Genomic DNA, 18,672 nt, shown 5'->3' on the forward strand with positions numbered 1-18,672 from the left:
AGCAGGGATCCTGGGGGGAAGATTAGGACTGCAACAGCAGCCTCCCAGACTGGAGCTGCTACCCCACTGCCCAGACTGGGGAGCTGCTACCCCACTGCCCAGCCTCCCAGAGTGGAGCTGCTATCCCACCCTGGGGCTGTGCTCACTGTGTGAGGGACCAGCGGCAAACTGTCATGTGCGATGCCACTGTTTGCTCTGGCTACCACAGCACCTCCTTGAGTTGAGCCAGCTGCATGCTCAGACGCGCTCAGAGCTGGGCCAGGCCCTGCAGTCCCAGTGCCATGGATGGGAGGGGGAAGGATGCAGTGTGCCTGGTGGAGGCTGCCCCACTGGGACTAGACCCCCCCCACTTCCCCTTTCCGGGTCCCGGCCGTAGCGGCACAATTGCAGCAGGAGGTACAGGGAGCCCCTTGCCCTGCCTGGGTCTCAGCACAGGGCTGGGAGTCTCACTGCTGTGGCAGGAAGGCCCTGCCTGACCACTGTGGCGGGGCCCAGCACCTCCTTCCTTCCCTTTCTCCCTATGATGGTGGGATCTGGGCACAGGAGAGGTCCAAAGGCCTAGCCCCTGCCCATGGGGGGCAAGGGGAAGCTATGGCTCTGCAGCTGGGCAGCACCCCTTAGTGGCTCAGCGGTGCCCACCGCCTCCTGTCAGTGGCCTGAGGCCTGCACAGTGCTGGGCATACAGTGAAGACATAAGGGGCTGGGGCCATTTCTGGTAGTGGTCACTAAACTAGGTATGAGTTATCAGGTGTGGGGGGTGGTTTGGGGGAGGATGCAGGTGGGTGACAGGGTGTGCGGGAGGGTGTGTGTGGGTGGGGTGTGGGTATAGTGGGATGTGCATGACAGGCTCTCCTTTGTACCCTTCCCATGGTGCTCAGCCCCCACCAGCAGCACATGGCAGCCCTTGGGGCACTTACATGGCCCACGGCAGTTGTAGTCCCCCAGTGGCTTGCAGCTCTGACCAAGTTGCAGGAACTGTATGTGGTGGCAGGGAGTGGGGCCAGGTAGGCCCAGCTCCATCACATGGGGCTGACTCCGTTATGCACAGCTTCCCGCCGCTATTGGCTGAGTCCTGGGAGCTGCACGTGGTGACAGAGCAGAGCCAGGCCATCAGCTCCTGTGGGTGACACTAGGAAAGCAGCATGCTAACTCAACAGGAATGGGTAGGGCTCAGTGCCATGCCAAGGGCAGGAAAGGCAGCCGCGGTCCAGATCTGTCCTTGGTCCCATCTATGTATAGAGGTTCCATATGTCAACTTCACTAGGTTTTCAACCTCTTCCTCCACAAGTTACCTTGCCCAAATTCAGGAGGAGGTACTGGACAATACCAAGGTATAAAAAATGGTAATGTTTCCAAAAGGGGTCCATGTAGAATATAACTGATGTGTACAGAACACTTTCTTAGGTATGCATGGGCTTGCAACAGATCTTCAGTCTTGGTGCACTTGCGACAAATTACTTTTCTTTGGTTCATCAGCGTAGTTTGATCAACTTTGTAGATTCAACTTTTTACCCTGAATAATGCTTGAAATATTGCTTCCCTGAAGGGGTAATATTGACAGCACTAGATGAGCTCTAGTTATGAGTGGGTGATGTAAGCATGGAAAGGATCAGAGCTGTGGTTTGAACCTCAGGACTGCATGAAAATAAGAGAATTTTAAAATTGATGTTGAGTGACCTGAGGGGGCTTTATCTCAAGAGTCCCCTTGCTCAAACAACTCTACCTGGAGCACTAACTCCTCCCTGAAGTTTCGTGAGTCTCAGTGATATTAAAGGAGAGCCAGCATAAAGATTTTAGAGCCCTTGAAAAATGTTAAATGACCTCAGTCTTAATTATAGTGGTTCTCCCATTCTGATATAATTGTTTCACTAGGAAGTCTGTCAGTTTAGCTTAGTTCTCATCCAAGTGAAATGGTAGTTAAACCTCATCATGTTTCTTTGATTCAGTATGAATATCTGAAACATTTTGTTTATGCCCCTGCTATTTCTATCTGAATTCCTTTTATTCTATCTTCATGACAATGCCATCAGTCATCTGATAGGCAAAGCATATTGGTAGTTAATTGAGTTTCTATTGTAGCAAAATTTGTTTAAGACAATTCTCTGAAGTAAACATTTGTCTTTGATTCAGAAAGTTTCTATCAACAATGTATGTTTGCTTAATCTTCTGGAAAGACAACTTCTCAGTCATTTGCAGTAAATAGTTGCAGTGACAAAAATTGATTAGAGTGAGGATTCTTGCTGAAGTTGAGTAGGGTAATTAGGCAAGACTAAGGATAAGTAGAATGTGAGGAAAACAAAGTGCTTCTCTGGAATGGAATTTTTAAGTGGATAATAGTGTGTAAGGAGTCTTTACAGGCTTGTTTAGAAGTCAGCTCTTTCAAGGATACAAATCATATGACAGGTGAATGAAACATCTTCCTTGATTCTGGCCTTAGTTTCTTGCTACCTTTTTTTTTTAACCTGGAAACTTTAATACTTACTTGTTACTTCCCTGTAATATATAACTAATAGAACATTTTGTGTTTTCTATGTGGATCTCCAGTTAAGTGCTTTGGAGTCAAGTGTTTCTTCATGTCATCTACTGAAAAGTCTTGTTCTATAACAGGATCTGTGGGAACCAGGCTTCTTGGTGCACCACAAAGTAGCCTCACACCAATCTCTTTTCTTTTCCCTAAGAAAAGCTAAGCTTTCTGTTTTGTGTTGTGTGTTCCCTGACCAAGCTGATGCTTTGCTTTCTGCTTCCTGCCTGATCTTCTACTCAGTTTTCTGCTTCCTACCCTAACTGTAGGCTTAGCAGAATTCAATTTTTTTATTATTTCACCATCTAAAATCAATGTTTATTTTTAAGCATTTGTTTTGATTTTTTATGGAATGACAGTTTCTTTGGATTGCACAACTTAGGAGTGTTTTTCAATTTTTATCAATTCAGTGCACACAAGCATATGCAGTAGCTGCTACAGGAGCTTAGGTCTGTGCCAATAAGGCTGTATTGGGAGTTCTTGGCTCCCAGGAAGTGCCAGTAGAACTGTGCAAGTAAGACTGTGCTTGGTTAAATTCACATGGAGCTTGGCCTGGCCTCCACAGAAGTTTGGCCCCTGCCCTGATCACTCAGGGGCCAGGCCAGGCTGAGCTTCATGGGAGTTTGGCCCCTCTCCCAATCACCAGGCTGGGACCTGGGCAGAGGTGAGCAGCTACCAGCACCAGGTTCCCTACTGCTACCTCACCCCTCCACCCACCTTCCAGCACAGCCCTACCAGCATGACCCCCAGCTCTTGCAGCAGCTGCCGTATGTGTTCATGTGTACATGTGCACATGCTCATGCCTGCATGCGCGCAGCACCCCCTGCCCCAGATTTCCTTACCTCTGTTCCGGAATGTATTTATTTTTTTACATCTCCTTTATGTAACTGTTGATGATTACCAACAAATATTTTTCCATCAGTTTGCAAGTGTCAGGTGAACTCAATGTTTATTGATTAAAAAAAAATCAAATCCTGCCAAGCCTACCTATCTGGCACTCGTCTGTCTGCCCCTCCCTATTCTGCTGCAAGCCACACACACAGGCTTCCAGTGTCACTTGTAGCACCTGTGCCACAGGTTGACCATCCTAGTTGTAGAACAAGATTTCTAGCACTGATTGAGAAGCCCAGCAAGAGGTGTTCAGTTAACCTTCCAAATAATTAAATGTGGGTATGTATATACTGTTGCTAGGCCACGCATCACTATTACAGTGCATCCCTAGATTATCTGCACAGCAAACTGGTTACTGACATTTTGATGTTATGCTATTAAACATGTCCTGGTGACTAGCAACAATGACTAGCAAACTAGTGGAAAAGAGGTCCAGAACCTCATATCATGTCATAAATGGATGGTAGAGCATGAGGAAGGCAATAAGAAAATGAAAATGAAGAGAAACTGTTGCACTTCTCATGGATCTTTTTGCGGTTCACTTATCCAAATTAAATTTGCTATTTGCCTTGGGCTTTCCTAGGGAGATAGGGTAACTGAGAATGTACTGTAACGCCAGGGAAGCTAAAATGATTAGTATTATTATGATGAAAACAGAGAGAATCCCAGTGTAGGCACAGCTTTGAGGTGGGGGGAATGGGCCCCAAGTGGTGGGGTGTGCAAAGGATTTGGGTCAGGCTTCTTGATTCCGTCTACTGCCTCCCCTCCTACTGGTGCATGAGATGCTGCAGTGGTTGGGGAGATTAATTTAACCTCCAATAGTTAGATTTTATAAATGGACAATAATAATAAATTTATAATTTTTCCATGTATAGAAACGAATTATTGGGCAGTTGTCTTAAAATCAAGTCATCTTGCATTCTGGCGATATTCTCTAATACTTCATATAAAGGACCATGTTTAAAAAGTCACCAACATGAAAGATCACATTTTAATTTGTGAAAAAAAGTTTATAATGAAAGTTGGTGAGGGGCCTGGGTTAGCATTGTTTCTGCTTTTGCAAACACATGCAGACCAACAGTTCAATATGAGCTACATTTAAATGGTAAGTTAGGAGTCTGAATCAGTAATAAGTATAAATGTGAGTCAGGACCAGCAGGCAGATTGAAAGCAGTGCTTCATGTTGCACTCAAATTTGTGCAAAAGATGTTCTTAAACTCAGCAAGGGAATAGGGAAAACCCTAAATCAGGAATGTTAATAAAATGTAATTTAAAACATCTTAACTTGTCCATGTAACTTCAAGTCAATAACTTTATGCGGGTGCCTTGCCATTTGGTTGAAATCTAGGTCTTCCCTGTGTGCCTTGAACACTGGGTTATATGAGAATAAAGTACAATCTGGTTAATTTGTCACTCCAGGGGAATCCATCAGAAGGTATTCATTCTCAACTTTGTGAAATCTATTTTGCATGTCATAGCACTTATTAGTTAAGAGTGATTTTTGATGTTTATAAGGGGAAAAAATCCAAGTGCAACTTGTATGCCATATGGCATGCTAAATGAGAACTGTACAATTATACAGAAAAATGCTTAATATATAGTTTCTTACTGGAAAAATTCAGAGGTTTCACTGCAAAACAATTACACAATTGAGATGGTAGTATTTTTTTATTACATCATGTACTAGAATTAGGTCTGTTTGCATCTTGTTGAGCCAAGTAAAACTGAACCGTGTCCAAAGCTTTGGGAGCACAAGCTGGCTTGACGGGTGCTACGGAGGGCACAAGTCAGTGCCTTTCATGCTGCCTAATTATCACGAGGAAATTATATTGTCATGTAATGTGTGTATATATACATGTGGAAATGACTAATTATGCCTTAACAACTGACAAGTTAGCTAAAATGTTTTGTACTAATCCAGTAGCACTGATAGGGATTCAGTACACTGACTAATAAGACCATTGTGGCAAGTTATCCCAATGACTAATAAACCAGAATACACTGTATGATCCCATGGACAGGTGAGTGCAAAGTGACGGGATCTGGTCTGTGGGGAGTCGGTTTCTCCAGCTCCTGCATTGTGCTGGGCAGGTGGGCACATCCTGGCCCTGTCCGCATCATACACCAGCTCCTGGCACATGCGCTGGTGGCATCATCAGTGGATGTTGTTAGCAGGTTCCAGGTGGGGATTGGGACGTCTGTCTGGGTCCACAGTTGCAGTCCTGAGCAGCCGCCCTGATCCCCACTGGGAACTTGCTGGTAGCGTCCATAGTTGAATCTGGCAGCCACCCAGTTCTGCTTCTGGCACTTGCAGCAGGAGTGTAAGCTGCAGGGTCCAGACATTGTCCCTCAGGGCATGTGGGGACAGTTTAGGCAGGGAGAGAGAAAGAGAAAATGTCTCATAAGAGGACACCAAACTCATTAAGTGGCCCTCCAGCCAAAATAATTACCCATTCCTAATCTATACCCTATTGTGCCTGAAATCCCAGCTTCAGCTTGGTTCTTCCCTCTTGGTCTTTGCTGCCCATCATCTTGATAAACTTGATTCTCATTTAGTTTGCATCAAAAAAAAAAATCCAAGAAGACAAATTAATAGATTTTGGATCCTCTGCAAAACCCAAACAGAAACTGACATATGAGCTCTACTCAGTAACTGATGCACAATCATGGTTATAGTTTAAGAAAATCATTAGTACAAAAGCCAGCTCTTTACACTGGTGTAAAGGGTACTGTATTTTTATATAATAAAATGGTTAATTGTTTCTATGAGAGATGGCTATTTTGAGACCTGTGAACTTTTCTTATAAATTATAAGCCCTATTTTAAAGAATAAATTAAGACATTTTTTGTTTTTTACTTTCAGCATTTACTTTTCAGCCTATTTATAAGATTTGGAGAGAAAGCAGAGCGGAACACTGACTCTCATTTTTTTTAAGCAGCTGGAAGTTGAAATGCACATAGATGACATAAGCAGCCAGTGAGTGTGTGCACCTGTCTTCTCATTTAGGTCATATGGCATTTATGGAACATAAATCCAGGTGAAGATGCTGTGAATAAGGCTCATTTTTGTTAGGAGGAGCCTCGCTGTATAGAAACAAAGCCCCTGGTATATAGAAAAGACTCTTACCACTAAAATGTGTAACTGATTGTGAAATGGATTTGCATATGAAAGAGTAATTTTTAATATTGGCACTAGGTATGTTATGCTTTAGTTGTTGCAGTTTCACTGCCAGCTGGAAAGTCTAGGTTAAGTAAACTGCCATGGAATTAAATGACATAATTTGTACACTTTGTGGAGATGACATTGAAAGTCTGTACTAAGTTACACCTACAAGCAGCAATAACAAGTATCTGGAAATAATTGAAGTGCAACCTGTTAGCATTCTTTGATAAACTTTAAATCTGTAGAATCTCAAACTTTATTTTACAGTCTGCTTGGGTCAGTTGTTTATATAAGATGTTGAAAGCCATAAGGATTTTTCAGAAAATTGTTTTGGCTTTCAAAAACTACTTTTGGTTCTGTTAGGAAAAATTGTGGAAACCACATTTGGGCATAATACTTCTTAGTTGGTTGCAATATAAAGGTTTCTCTAATCAGTTTTTTAAGCTTAATTTCTTAATAGTTAAATTTATTTAAAAAAAATATTTCAGAAATCTTCCATTTTAGTTTTCCCATCTGTTAGGGGTAGTAGCTCCTTAGACAAAGGAGTTGTTAGGTTTAATCAGTAATGTTACCAAGTGCTTTAAAAGGTCTGTATACTGTTAAGTGCTGTGTAATAGGTGTGTTCAGCTGCACTAGATAAGCAAAGTAGTTTGCAGTTTTGAGTGTGATTAGTGAAACGATTCTCTTTTGTTTGTTTAATGTCCATTTAAATTGGTGAAGCTTCAGTTTCTACTGATATTGTTGTTTGGGTTAGTCTGCAGACTAGATGATAGGGCCCTCACAACAGTGGTGTGGCTTTTTAATTACAGAACCAAAATACATAATATAGTTAACACACAGGTTGATCTTGTACTTCTGTGTCATCTGTGTTACTCCTGAGGCATGATGCTGTCTTACATTTCACTAAGTCTGCACTAAAAAATTTGGCCTGTACTATACCTTAGCCCAGGGGTTTTCAACCTTTTTTGGTTGGTGTACTTCCAGTGGCTGCTTGAGAAGTGGGAAGTCCCCCAGCCGGTCAATGGTCAATGAGCAGGGGGGTCCCCGGCAGCCGATCCACAAGCTGGGGGGAGTCCGCCACACACAGCAGCGAAACTGGAAGTGCCCCTGCTTCTGTGCACCACTGCTGCGTACCCCCTGGGGCCTTCCCAAGTACCCACAAGGGTATGCCTACCCTTGGTTGACAACCCCTGGTTTAGCCTAATGGCAAAACTGTCAGCTCTGTAGAGTGCCAATGAGTTTCAGTGGGAACACATCGTTTTCATATGACTTCTAAACGGGAAAACAAAAAAATTAAAGTTTATTTAGGGATTTATTTTCCTCATAGCTGAACAGTCCTTGACCCTTGAGAGATTATATTTATTTAACTGCTTTGAAGAAATAGCTGGATTAGGAATATAATCTAGTCAAATGTCTTGAAGAGCCTGGAGTTTAACAGTTGTTGAAAATGCTTTTAGCAGCTCTTGTGACAACCACCTATGGTTTATTAATTTACATCCATTTGTGGAGTATCTCTTATTTCTGTGTACGTTTTTATTAAATGAAGATTTTGCTCTTGTGGGTTTTTTCCTTCGGAAATTCAGCTGTTTCAGAATAGTCAGAGGTTCTGAGACAATTGCAGTTTCCCAAGACCTTTGGTTCAAGATGGCTAACATCAAATGGAAAGTTTATTGTGACTTAGTGAGATGAGAGAATAATCAGCTTTTAAGTCAAATTGGATTTCATGTCCTATTTATTGATTTCCCCTTTCCCCTTCTGCCATTGAAAATCTCTAAGCATTGTACCAGTAGTATCTGATTTCTTCTCACTTTTTTCTCTGTTGTTGTTTGCTGTCTGAGTGAGTGTTTAGTAGACCAGTTACAAGTGTATTTTGGGTCTCTAATGTATGAAAGCCTACTCTGTGGTGTTATCTTATCATGTTTGTGGTTCTTTCTTTTTTTCTCTGAGTCATTAACCTTTGATATTCCAAAGACCATAGTGGGAGAGGGAGGGAAAGTGTACTTTCTTATCCTTTGCCATTTGAGTGGTAACTATGAACACTTTTCATAATGACCTACACCTAGTTATTAAAATAATGTTAAAATTAGGCCATTGCCTGACTTGCAGGTGGTAACAATGGTGGTTACAGCTGTCTTGGATTTCTGTATCTTTGAAATGTGCATTTCACTTTGGTTTTTCTGCTCTGCATTTACTTGCTTGCTTCCACTGCAGGAAAAGGAATCAGACCCCTGGAATAGTTTGCTTAAAAATGCACTTTTCTCAGATTGAGTCTCAGTCTCCTGTCTATGGCTCAGTCTCCTGTCTATGGGGGAAGTGGCAGTGCCATGCTTCAGCAGAGGAAATCAGAACCAGAAAAAGAATATGTAGCAGATGAGTCAGACTGTGAGTGGGAAATAAGCAGCTAAAACGAGTACAGGGATAGGAAGTGCCTGGACATTTTGTTAAGGGGAAAGTACCTCCTTTTTGGTAAAAAAGGAAAGATGACCTTCAAGAGCCGTTGTATTCTCCCTATTCATTCCAGACATCATTGTGAAGGCTTTGAATATATAAAAAGGTGGCCCACAAAAACATTTCCCCAAATTTTCCACATAGTCCTGGTGGCAAATGCCAAATGGTACACAACATGTCTGCAATATTTTAAATTGCACTAAATCTTTTCACCTTGCCGTGGTCCTGGTGTTTTTTCAAGTATTTGCAGTAATTATTTCACTGTGTCCTGCAAGCCTGTTTAAACATCCATTACCACCCCCAGCTGACTTTTTTTTTATTCACTTGTTTAAGTGAATGGCGATCCTGTAATAGACCTGTGTTGGGGAATCACGATGCCACATTTCCCAGAGCTGAGACACTGATTTCCTATATTGTTTGGCATGTGTTTTGATATCAAAAGTGAAACATTTAACATCCTAAAATCATAGGGTCTTTGGGTCATGGGTATATCAAGTTAATTATTAAGCCTTGGTCATGGTAACGTAAATGTCCAAAAGCTGTGAAGATAGCATATGAAGCAGACTTTACAGTAAGATTTAACTGAGGTGGGATGGAGGGGTTCTGATCTCTCTATCCATACACATCCCCACATCTTCCAAATTTCTAATCTAAACTGCCCTTCCTGTAACTTGAGACCATTGCTCCTTGTTCTGTCATCTGCCACCACTGAGAACAGGCCAGATCCATCCTCTTTCGAAACTCCCTTCATATTAATTACCCCCTCAGTCTTCCCTTCTCTAGACTAAATAAGCCCAGTTCCCTCAGTCTTTCCTCAGAAGTCATGTGCCCCAGCTCTCTTACCATTTTTGTTGCCCTCTGCTAGACTCTCTTCAATTTGTCCACATCCTTTCTATGTGTTCTGCTTGCTACCCATCTAAACCACTCCACTTGCAGAAAACCGTGCAACTTAAAATTGATTCCACCTCAGGGTTTTTGAATGTCCGTACCTAGCCTAGGATGTCTGCAGCTAAAATTAGTTATTTCCTTTTGGTCTGAATGACTGAAGTGGTTTCTGTGTTACTTAACACAAATCAAGTTGATATAAATCAGAGGCATGCTCAGTTGGCCTGTCCCCTTTCACCTACTTTGTCTGGCAAACACGTGACAGCCTCAAGAATGTGGAGGAGGGAAATACAGACCAGATCCTTATTGAAGTGGCTTTTAAGGGGTGAAAAGAGAACTGTTGAAAGGGGAAGGAGAATTTTGGGGGTTTTTTATTCTGAAAACTCAAAATAAGAGCCGCAATTCTATCTGAAAGGCTGTATTTCTTTGTGTAGGGAAGGAGCAGTGAAAGAAAACCATTGCTATTAGATTTTCAACGTGCCTGCTAATCCAGGCAGCAGATTTTCCTCATTTTCAGAACTCATTTACACTTGCCAGTGGTGATTCTGACTGCATCAGTGTCTTTCTTTGGGGTTTTATTTTGATTTGTTTTTCTTTTTAATTAATCCAGTCTTTACTTATGGGTGGAATAGATATTAGAGGATTTCTCATGTGGAAACATATAGATACTTGCTAGAGACAATTCTATTAAATGCCTTATATAACCCTTTGATATTAACATTAAACTTTTAAACTAATTTGTTTTTCATAGTTGATGCTGAGCGGTTTGCAGTTACTTGACACTGGTCAATGAGAAGGCATATATAAAAGGATTTCAGGACAACCTTTCCTTCTAGCTATATAAATTAGTCTGCAAGATGTCTTCTGCCTAGCTTTAAAGAGGTTATAAACCCTCCTCCCTTGTCCCAAGGAAACCAGTTTAATATAATGGATGTTATCTAAAAAAACTATTCTGCTGCTAAGTATATTTCTAACATGATAAAAATGCACTGTGTGAGTGAACTGGACAACAAGTCCGTCCTTGTAGGAGAAGAAACTTGATACCAGCCTCGTAGGCTGACACTTTAATTTAAGCAAAAGTAAAATGGTATGTATTTATAAATCCTTTACTTATCTAGTACAATTATATGTGTGCAAGTGTATGTGTGGCTGTATGTCATCTGAATTATTTCCTTATCACCCTTAGTAAAATCTGTTGCCTCCACATTATTTTCTCTTGTCAGTTTTATTGAAGGTCTTGGAGTGTGCAATCATATAAGCCCTAGAACTGGCTGGAGTCGTCCAAGTGCATCAATCCTGAGGGAAGGAGGGAAAGTTAGGCAGGGTTCTAGCCTTCAAGGTTGCAAAAATAAATATGAATGCAAGCTTTCAAGCTCCAAAAGCCAGAGGGAAATAAAAATCATTTCAATTAAATGTTTTTTAAATTTCATGTTTAAGCTAGTGCCATATTGGTAGCTTGTGTTTGACAATATTGTGTTCTAGCAGGAAAAGATGGACTATAAAGTATGTGCGATGCTGACTTGTATATGAGGAAGTGGTTTGTGTTTTACACGTCATTGTCATCTGTCTGAACAGGCACCACTTTTTTAACAGTTATTTTTAAATGGATTCATTGTAGCTGAATTCATAACATACCATGTATAGGAGACTCCAGAATGACCATTGCCCCTACCAGAATATGTGGGTTGGACTTAATTTCTGTGTAATCTATAAACAGGCTCTTAACAAATGTATGAGTACAGATAATAGTGCCTTTGTTAAATAGAGAGGTAATTAGCCTGCACTTAAAGCACAATTGTCAGTGCATACAAGCAGGAAAACATGTGCTAAGTGTACTTGTATTATAGCAAAATTAGGACTTTTCACAGAAGTATCTCCAGATCATGTGAAGTCGCGTGCATTCTATCATCTGACCATTCCACAGAGATAATAAGAGCAATTTGGTGGCAGGTGGTGGAGGAAAATGGAAATGAGCCTGGGAGAAAGTGCCACCCCTCCTGCTGGATCCTGCAGGTGCTTGGGGACTGGAGCCTATTTGAAACTCCCATGCAAGTCCCAGGGCTGAGACTGACAATTAGCTGATTGTCAGTCTCGGCCCCAGGACCTCACCAGAACCTGTTCAAGACTCCTTGGCTTAGCTCCTTCTCCGCCTGCCCACCAGCAGCATAGCTGCATATAAAGATGTGGGCTGAAAGATCATAGTCAGCATTAGCATATGACTACTCAGAACATGTTCTGACTTTTTAATGCAGCACAGTAATTCTTACTGTGATCTAAATAAAACATGTGCTAAGTGTTTCATGCAATGAGGCCCTTAGTCTGAAGTCAGGCAGGAGGCAGGGTAGAGACATACCTTTACAGACAGACTGAATCAAAGATGTATGCTATGTGCATATCCTTCCACGGCTTTGATGAAGTGGGTTTGGTCTTATCCATGCATCTCCAATTCAGTGATTTTTATGAGGTGCATCTCTGCCCCATCTTTGTAAACTAGAGGTAAGCACAAGCAGGTTTCTAGATAGTTATATAAAGATGTGCCTTACTGGAAAAAATGAGTGACGTAAATAAGATGGGGGCATTTCAGAGGAGCATATAGACACATTATGTTTCCAACCCAAATGTGAATCTCGCTTTTTTTTCTTTTTCTTTTTTTTTAGTACAAATTTCCATTCCTCTGCAGCCCACTTCTCAGGGAACTGTGGTTAATGCTATTGATATGGTTTGGCTCCTGCAGTTATCCACTGTGCCCTTTATCTTGAAAAATCACTTCTCCTTGTGTACACAACCAAGTTGGGTATACATGGGAAAGGACTTGAGCTGTCTGAGAGATTTTTTTCTGTCTTTTAGAGAAGTGTTAGTGGGACAGAGTGAAAGACAGACTCTGTGTAAGTCTCTGCCCCTACATCCTGCTGGAATAAAACGTATACTACCATTGACCTTCTTTCAGTGCTTTAGAGAGCCTTTGAATTTAAAGCTTGTCTAGGTATATTTAGTCTACCACCGAGTATGTCACAATATGCAAATATTTCATTTGTCCTTTTATCATAAAGTTCATTGAGTGTTAATCTTTTTAATACTCCTCCAAACCTTGTCCAGTTTAATGTCCCTTGGGTGGTAATGTATTAATGTGAGCCTGACAAAGCTGATTAAAGCCACTCTTGAACTACTCAGCTTCTGTGAGCTTAACATTCTTACAAGGAAGATCATTTTCCTCATGGCAGCTATCAAATTGGGCTTCATGCTGCAGGACTGACCCATCTTTATGCTGGGTTTTAGAAAAATAAGTTGATGCAGCAATCAGATCTGCAATTTCTTCCAGAAATGGTATCCAAGGGCACTTTACACATGCTCTGATTAGAAGGCGTCAGACCAGATTTAATTTAATCTAATCAGGACATCCTAGTGTTCTGCAGCGTCTTGTGTATTCAGTGTCCCTGTGTTTCAAAGTGGCAGCAGGGGTGCTTTAACTAAAGCTCATCAAATAAGCTTTAGTTAAAGTGACCCCACCACCATTTTGAAACATGGGATGCTGAATACACGAGGCACTCGGGCATTTTAATTGGAGTGGGTTCCGAGAGCTACTTTAATTAAAATGCCTCCCTCCTCTTCTCTTCCCAGCCCCCCAGCACATGTATAGGTGCCCCAAGTTTCAGTTTAAATACAATCATCACTTTGCATGTTCTTACCACACCTTTCAGTCTCCTTGAAACCCTTTTTCATACGTTGCACCTCTAGGAACTCTAACGACCTTACGTGAAACAAATTAAAGCCCTTGTAAACAAGGCTGGGTGGAGTTTAACGCTATTTAGCAGGACCGAATTCTGACTGAGAAGATTATGCATTATAATTGAAGATCCGATCACTGTAACCCAGCAGCCTTTAAAGGGGGAAGGTCAGGTCATGGCTCACTAAATTGATGGTAACATGGTTGTTATTGTCTGTCACAGACAGAAGGAGGCTTGTTCATACTATGAGCCATTAACCTTGTTGCAGTTTTACATATCCTATCCTGGTTTCCTTTTTTTGGAGATCTCTCACATATATCATGGTATAGCATTTCCTTCACTGTATTCCCAAAAGATGATTTATTTATATGTGGGAATATCATACAGAAGGGGTCTGTTAGATGATCTAGTATAAGCTCCCTTACAGTACAAGTCTGAAATTGTTCACATGGAAGAGAAACGAGACCATATTATAGGCATCACTTTCCAGGATATTTCAGAAAAAAATATATATTTTTTAAAACGGAGTAAGAGATATTTTGCTGAAAATGGAATAGCTTCCAAGTTAATAGTTCCTCTAGAATACAGAATGTGAATATATAAATTTACTATTTTTAATATTTATTTCTTTGGCAGGACACTCTGAAAATGGCAGAAGCCCATCAAGCAGTAGCATTTCAGTTTACAGTAACTCCAGATGGGATTGACCTGCGAATGAGCCACGAGGCTCTCAAGCAGGTCTATCTCTCTGGTCTTCATTCCTGGAAGAAAAAGTTCATCAGATTCAAGGTACTGAAATTCTATAGGTTTGTTCACATAATCCTGGATCTGTTTGGTATTTTAAATAGGTTAAAACTAAATGTCGAAGTACATATGGAAAACATCTTTACGCTGAACGTTTTAGTGAAAATGCTAAGGGGAAAGTGAAGAATTTGACACTGAAGGATGTTTTGTGGAAACAATATGTGTGTGAAGGCTGAAGTGAAGCACTTCTTGGCCCATTTCGGGGGTGGGGGGTGCAAAATACAGTCTGCAGGCTGGATCTGGCCCACTAGGCCATTCTGTCCAGCCCACAGGGCCCCTAAAAAAATTTAGAAAATTAATATTTATCTGTCCTTGCTTCCTGTCAAAGATGACAGGAGCCGGGGGCAGTAGGCCCCAGGAGAAGCCCCGGCAGGCTTCTGCAACAGCAGCCCCCCCCCCGCCCCGCCAAAAGCCCCACACAGGGGCTTCTGGCCTGGGACCATGTGGCTCCTCATGGCTGCACTGGCACGGGAAACTTAGGTAAGAAGGGGGTGGGGAAGGTCAGGGGAGGACCATGGGCAGGGAACGAGCTGGTGCTAAGCATGGGGAAAAGTGGCCCCCCCCTCGTGCCCCGTGGCCAGCGCTCCCTGCTGCAGCCACTCACAGCCCGCTTGAATGAGGCTGCTTGAATCAATACAATTGTATTTAGGCTTTCCTTGGTAATGTGAAATAAATTACTTTGGCATGGAAGAATTAAGTGAGGGCTTTTGTCTTTCCAGAATGGGATTATTACTGGTGTGTATCCTGCTAGTCCATCCAGTTGGCTTATTGTAGTGGTGGGCGTGATGTCAACAATGTATGCCAAAATTGATCCTTCCTTAGGAATAATCTCTAAAATCAACCAAACTCTTGATACAACGTAAGTATACCAATGCCTTTTATATTCCCTCTTATGGATTAATTTTATTCTTAGTTGTTTTAAGACAAACCACTACCTATTTTGTCATAACGCTATGTTATGCAGACATTAATGTATTCATTTTAATCCTAGTTCTTTCAGCCTTTCCTCATAAATCATCCTTGGCAATTCTTTGATTCAAGGATGATCTCTACCATAGCTCATTTGATGGGTCTAGAGATGACTTAAGGGAACAATTCAGAAGCTGCAGATCTTTCCACAGGGGCCATAGGCTAGGATTTCTTTCCTACTCCTTCCTCCATTCTCTTCTTTGCTTCAAGAGCAAGATACTTTACCTCAAAATGGGCTGCCTTTTGGTTGAAGTTGTGGCACCACTGAAGTCAGTCAGCAACCAGCCCCTCCCAGCTCTTGATGCCAGCATCTGTTTTCTTGAAATATGCCTCCAAAATCTTTTTTGTAGCATTTCCTGTGGCTACTGTAATATCTCAGGTCATTACTGAGCTGAGAGTAGAACACTTGTTTTGGGACTTGAGAGTCTGGTATCTGCATAGAAAGGTCCAGTCCAGTGAAATTGGTGCTTGTGGATCACTTTCTCAAAACTGGTAACATTGGCTTCAGCAAGGATGCTGGTGTTTGTGTGGTAATCTTTCCATTTGATGCAGAGGATTTTCCAGAGGCATCGTCGATGATACCTCTCTGGGCTCTTGAGATGACAGTAGGTCATCCATGTTTCATATCCATAGAAGAGAGTGGGGATGATGACTACATCGTAGACCTGGATCTTGGTGTCTTTCTGGAGATCATGATGAGTAAAGACACATCAAAGCAATTTCCTAAAGGAGGAATTTGTCTACCAGATCCTGTGTTGGATCTCCTCATCGATGTTCCCTCTCTGAGAGAGGTAGCTACCAAGGTAGAAGATGTTCTCAGCATCTTCAAGGTAGAAGATCTTTCCTTCGATGGTAATTTGAGGGGAGGGGGTCACATTCATGGCCCTGGGCAGGCTGATAGAGAATTTTAGTCATCTCAGTGTTGAGAGAGGGGCCCAAAGTTTGCTAGGCTTCTCTAAAAAGATCCATCGCTATCTGGAGGTTTTCCTCAGTGTGCACAAGAATGGTGCAGTTGTCGGCGTATTGAAGGTCAAGGATGGTTGTTTTGAGCAATGTTCCCTCCAAGTTGTAGTGGTCCGTGAGCGTGCTGCTTCAGTCCGTGAGCGTGCTGCTTCGGTCCGTTCACAAATTGGTCCCACCTCCCCCTTTTTGCGTGAGCCGCTTCGGTCTGCCCCACAGTATAACACAGTATAACAGCAAAAGATGAATGATACTGTAACCTTTATTTACCCGAGTGACTCCCATCTACCTCTTTCTGTTTCCCAAACAGAATGTACAGTGTCCAGTTTAACAGTCTTTCCTGAGGCTTAATGAAGTTTAATTTGCATCAGCTTATCCAGATTATCAACTTGTAAATGATTTCTAGACTTTGTTTTTATTGTGTTCATGAGGCTAAACTGTCTCTCACAATCTGCACTAGATGCCTGGAAAGTGGCACAGATGTCAACAAGTAATGACAGTTCACTAAATTGTTCCTGTTGTAGTATGTAGGTGACCATGTCTTCAAAGGTCTTTATTGCCCCAGTTTTCATTTTCTCACTAACAGTTAATTTAAAGTCTACATATTGTTTGCATAGGTCCCTCTTAAAAGTTTCTACAGATTTGTTTAGCAAGGTGCTATATCTTGTTGCCAGTGTTTTCAGCTCTTCATGCCCAAAAGAGAAATCATTCCTGTTTAATGAAGAGGAAAAAGAATCCTTATCGAAAATTGACTATTCTTTCAACTTGCCTTCTGGAAATCTGTTGTCCATGTGGTCACGTGTACGTTCAGTGAATTGAATAACTGATGTAGTGTCAACAGGTGATTCAAATGATGACAGCAAGGTTTGAACGTCTTCAGAAAAATGTACAGTCTCACTAAGATGCTGTGAATGAAGATGGCAATTCTAGCTTTGGCAAACTGAAATGCTTCTACTGTTGTTAGTGAAATTCATTGAAGCATTCTGCACAACTCAGCCAGTTCACCTAAGACATTTAGTATAGCCAGTGCAACATGATGCTCTGGTTCCCGCAGTTTGTCCAAGCAGTATTTGTGAATTGGGCCATTGTCTTCAGCCCCTTGTTGTGCACAGTAGTCCATCAACACAGTATAATTCTTCATCACGGCACTAACAGCAAAATGTCTAGAGAACCATCTGACCGCATTCAGTGACCTAGATGAAACTGTTTTGTGCTTAGCAGCCTTAGATAGTTCTTCAAACTTAGATTTTTTTACAGAAGACCTACTAAGAAGTGTGTATATGGTCCGTAGTGAAGTTTCAACGCACCTCATCAAAGTACGTCTTTCCAAGCATCATCAATCCCCAAGTCTTCACAGTGTGCCACGCAGTGCTGCTCGAGCAGATGTGGAATAGACTGGCAAAGTACGGCAGCCATACCATTGTGCTTGCGTTACTGAAGCACCATCGGAGGTGAACGTTACCATCTTTTGCATATCTAAGTTGCTGTCAGCATAAAATTGCCTAATTGCTACTACAATAGCAGAGCTATCACAAGCTGTCAGCTTTTAAATTCCAGGAAACCTGGTCTGATGAGTGAAATCATCCATAGTTCGGAATTTTAGATAGCAAAATGTTAATTCTGTAACAGAGATATCTGTGCTCTCGTCAGCTATCAAAATGTGGAATGGCGATTGTACGCATTTCATTCAGTGCTTCCTGATGAATTACAGAATTTATGCAGCCAATAAATTCAAATGCATAATTCTTACTTCTCCAGCTTTCAGGAATTTTAACATATTTGCCAACATGACTGGATTTCCTGCACTGATAGCATTGATAAATTTAACTCCACTGCGGGGAGAACATTATCAATTAAGATTTTGACTTCGTGGACATTTGATTGCTTCCTTTCAGACAGTTCTATCCCATTTTCCCATGTCTCGTATGTTTCAGAAAATAAACTTTTCAGGATTCCTCTGCTTTTGGCTGCCTAGTTTCATCACAGAATCTGTGTAATCTTGTGTTTCAAGTGGTATTTCAAATAGTCTAATTTCCAGAAATTCCAGAATGATAGAAAAAGCAGCTAACAGCTAATTTACCCAAAGCACCTTGTCTGCCTATGCCCTTAGAGCAACAAAGCTATAACCAGCACCCCCAAACTCAAGATTACACATCTTAGGATGCTTATAACAAAAACAACACCATTTGCAACTTCTTTTTCTGTTTAATACATTTAAATTCAAATGCATAAACTAGTGACAATAAAGACAAACCACTAAATGGCTAAAAAGTAGCTAAATGGCTAAAAAACTGGCACCAGCCCCC

At 41.7% G+C, this 18,672-nt stretch overlaps 1 protein-coding gene across 5 annotated transcripts in view; it reads left to right on the plus strand.

The window, feature by feature from the left end:
• CPT1A (carnitine palmitoyltransferase 1A) overlaps positions 1 to 18,672 on the plus strand; it is a 67,742-nt gene that overhangs the window by 7,168 nt on the left and 41,902 nt on the right. For 4 of the 5 annotated variants that reach the window (XM_006019180.3, XM_025198549.1, XM_006019181.3 and 1 more), the window contains exons 2-3: positions 14,270 to 14,422; positions 15,157 to 15,296. In XM_006019180.3, the coding sequence (XP_006019242.1) occupies positions 14,282 to 14,422; positions 15,157 to 15,296 (281 nt within the window). In that variant the 5' untranslated portion in view covers positions 14,270 to 14,281. Of the gene's footprint in view, positions 1 to 14,269; positions 14,423 to 15,156; positions 15,297 to 18,672 lie in introns of those variants that run through there. The other variant, XM_025198550.1, reaches the window with a different exon arrangement.

This window comes from Alligator sinensis, unplaced genomic scaffold, assembly GCF_000455745.1.
Source record: "Alligator sinensis unplaced genomic scaffold, ASM45574v1 scaffold907_1, whole genome shotgun sequence".
In the NCBI taxonomy this organism is placed as follows: Eukaryota; Metazoa; Chordata; order Crocodylia; family Alligatoridae; genus Alligator; species Alligator sinensis.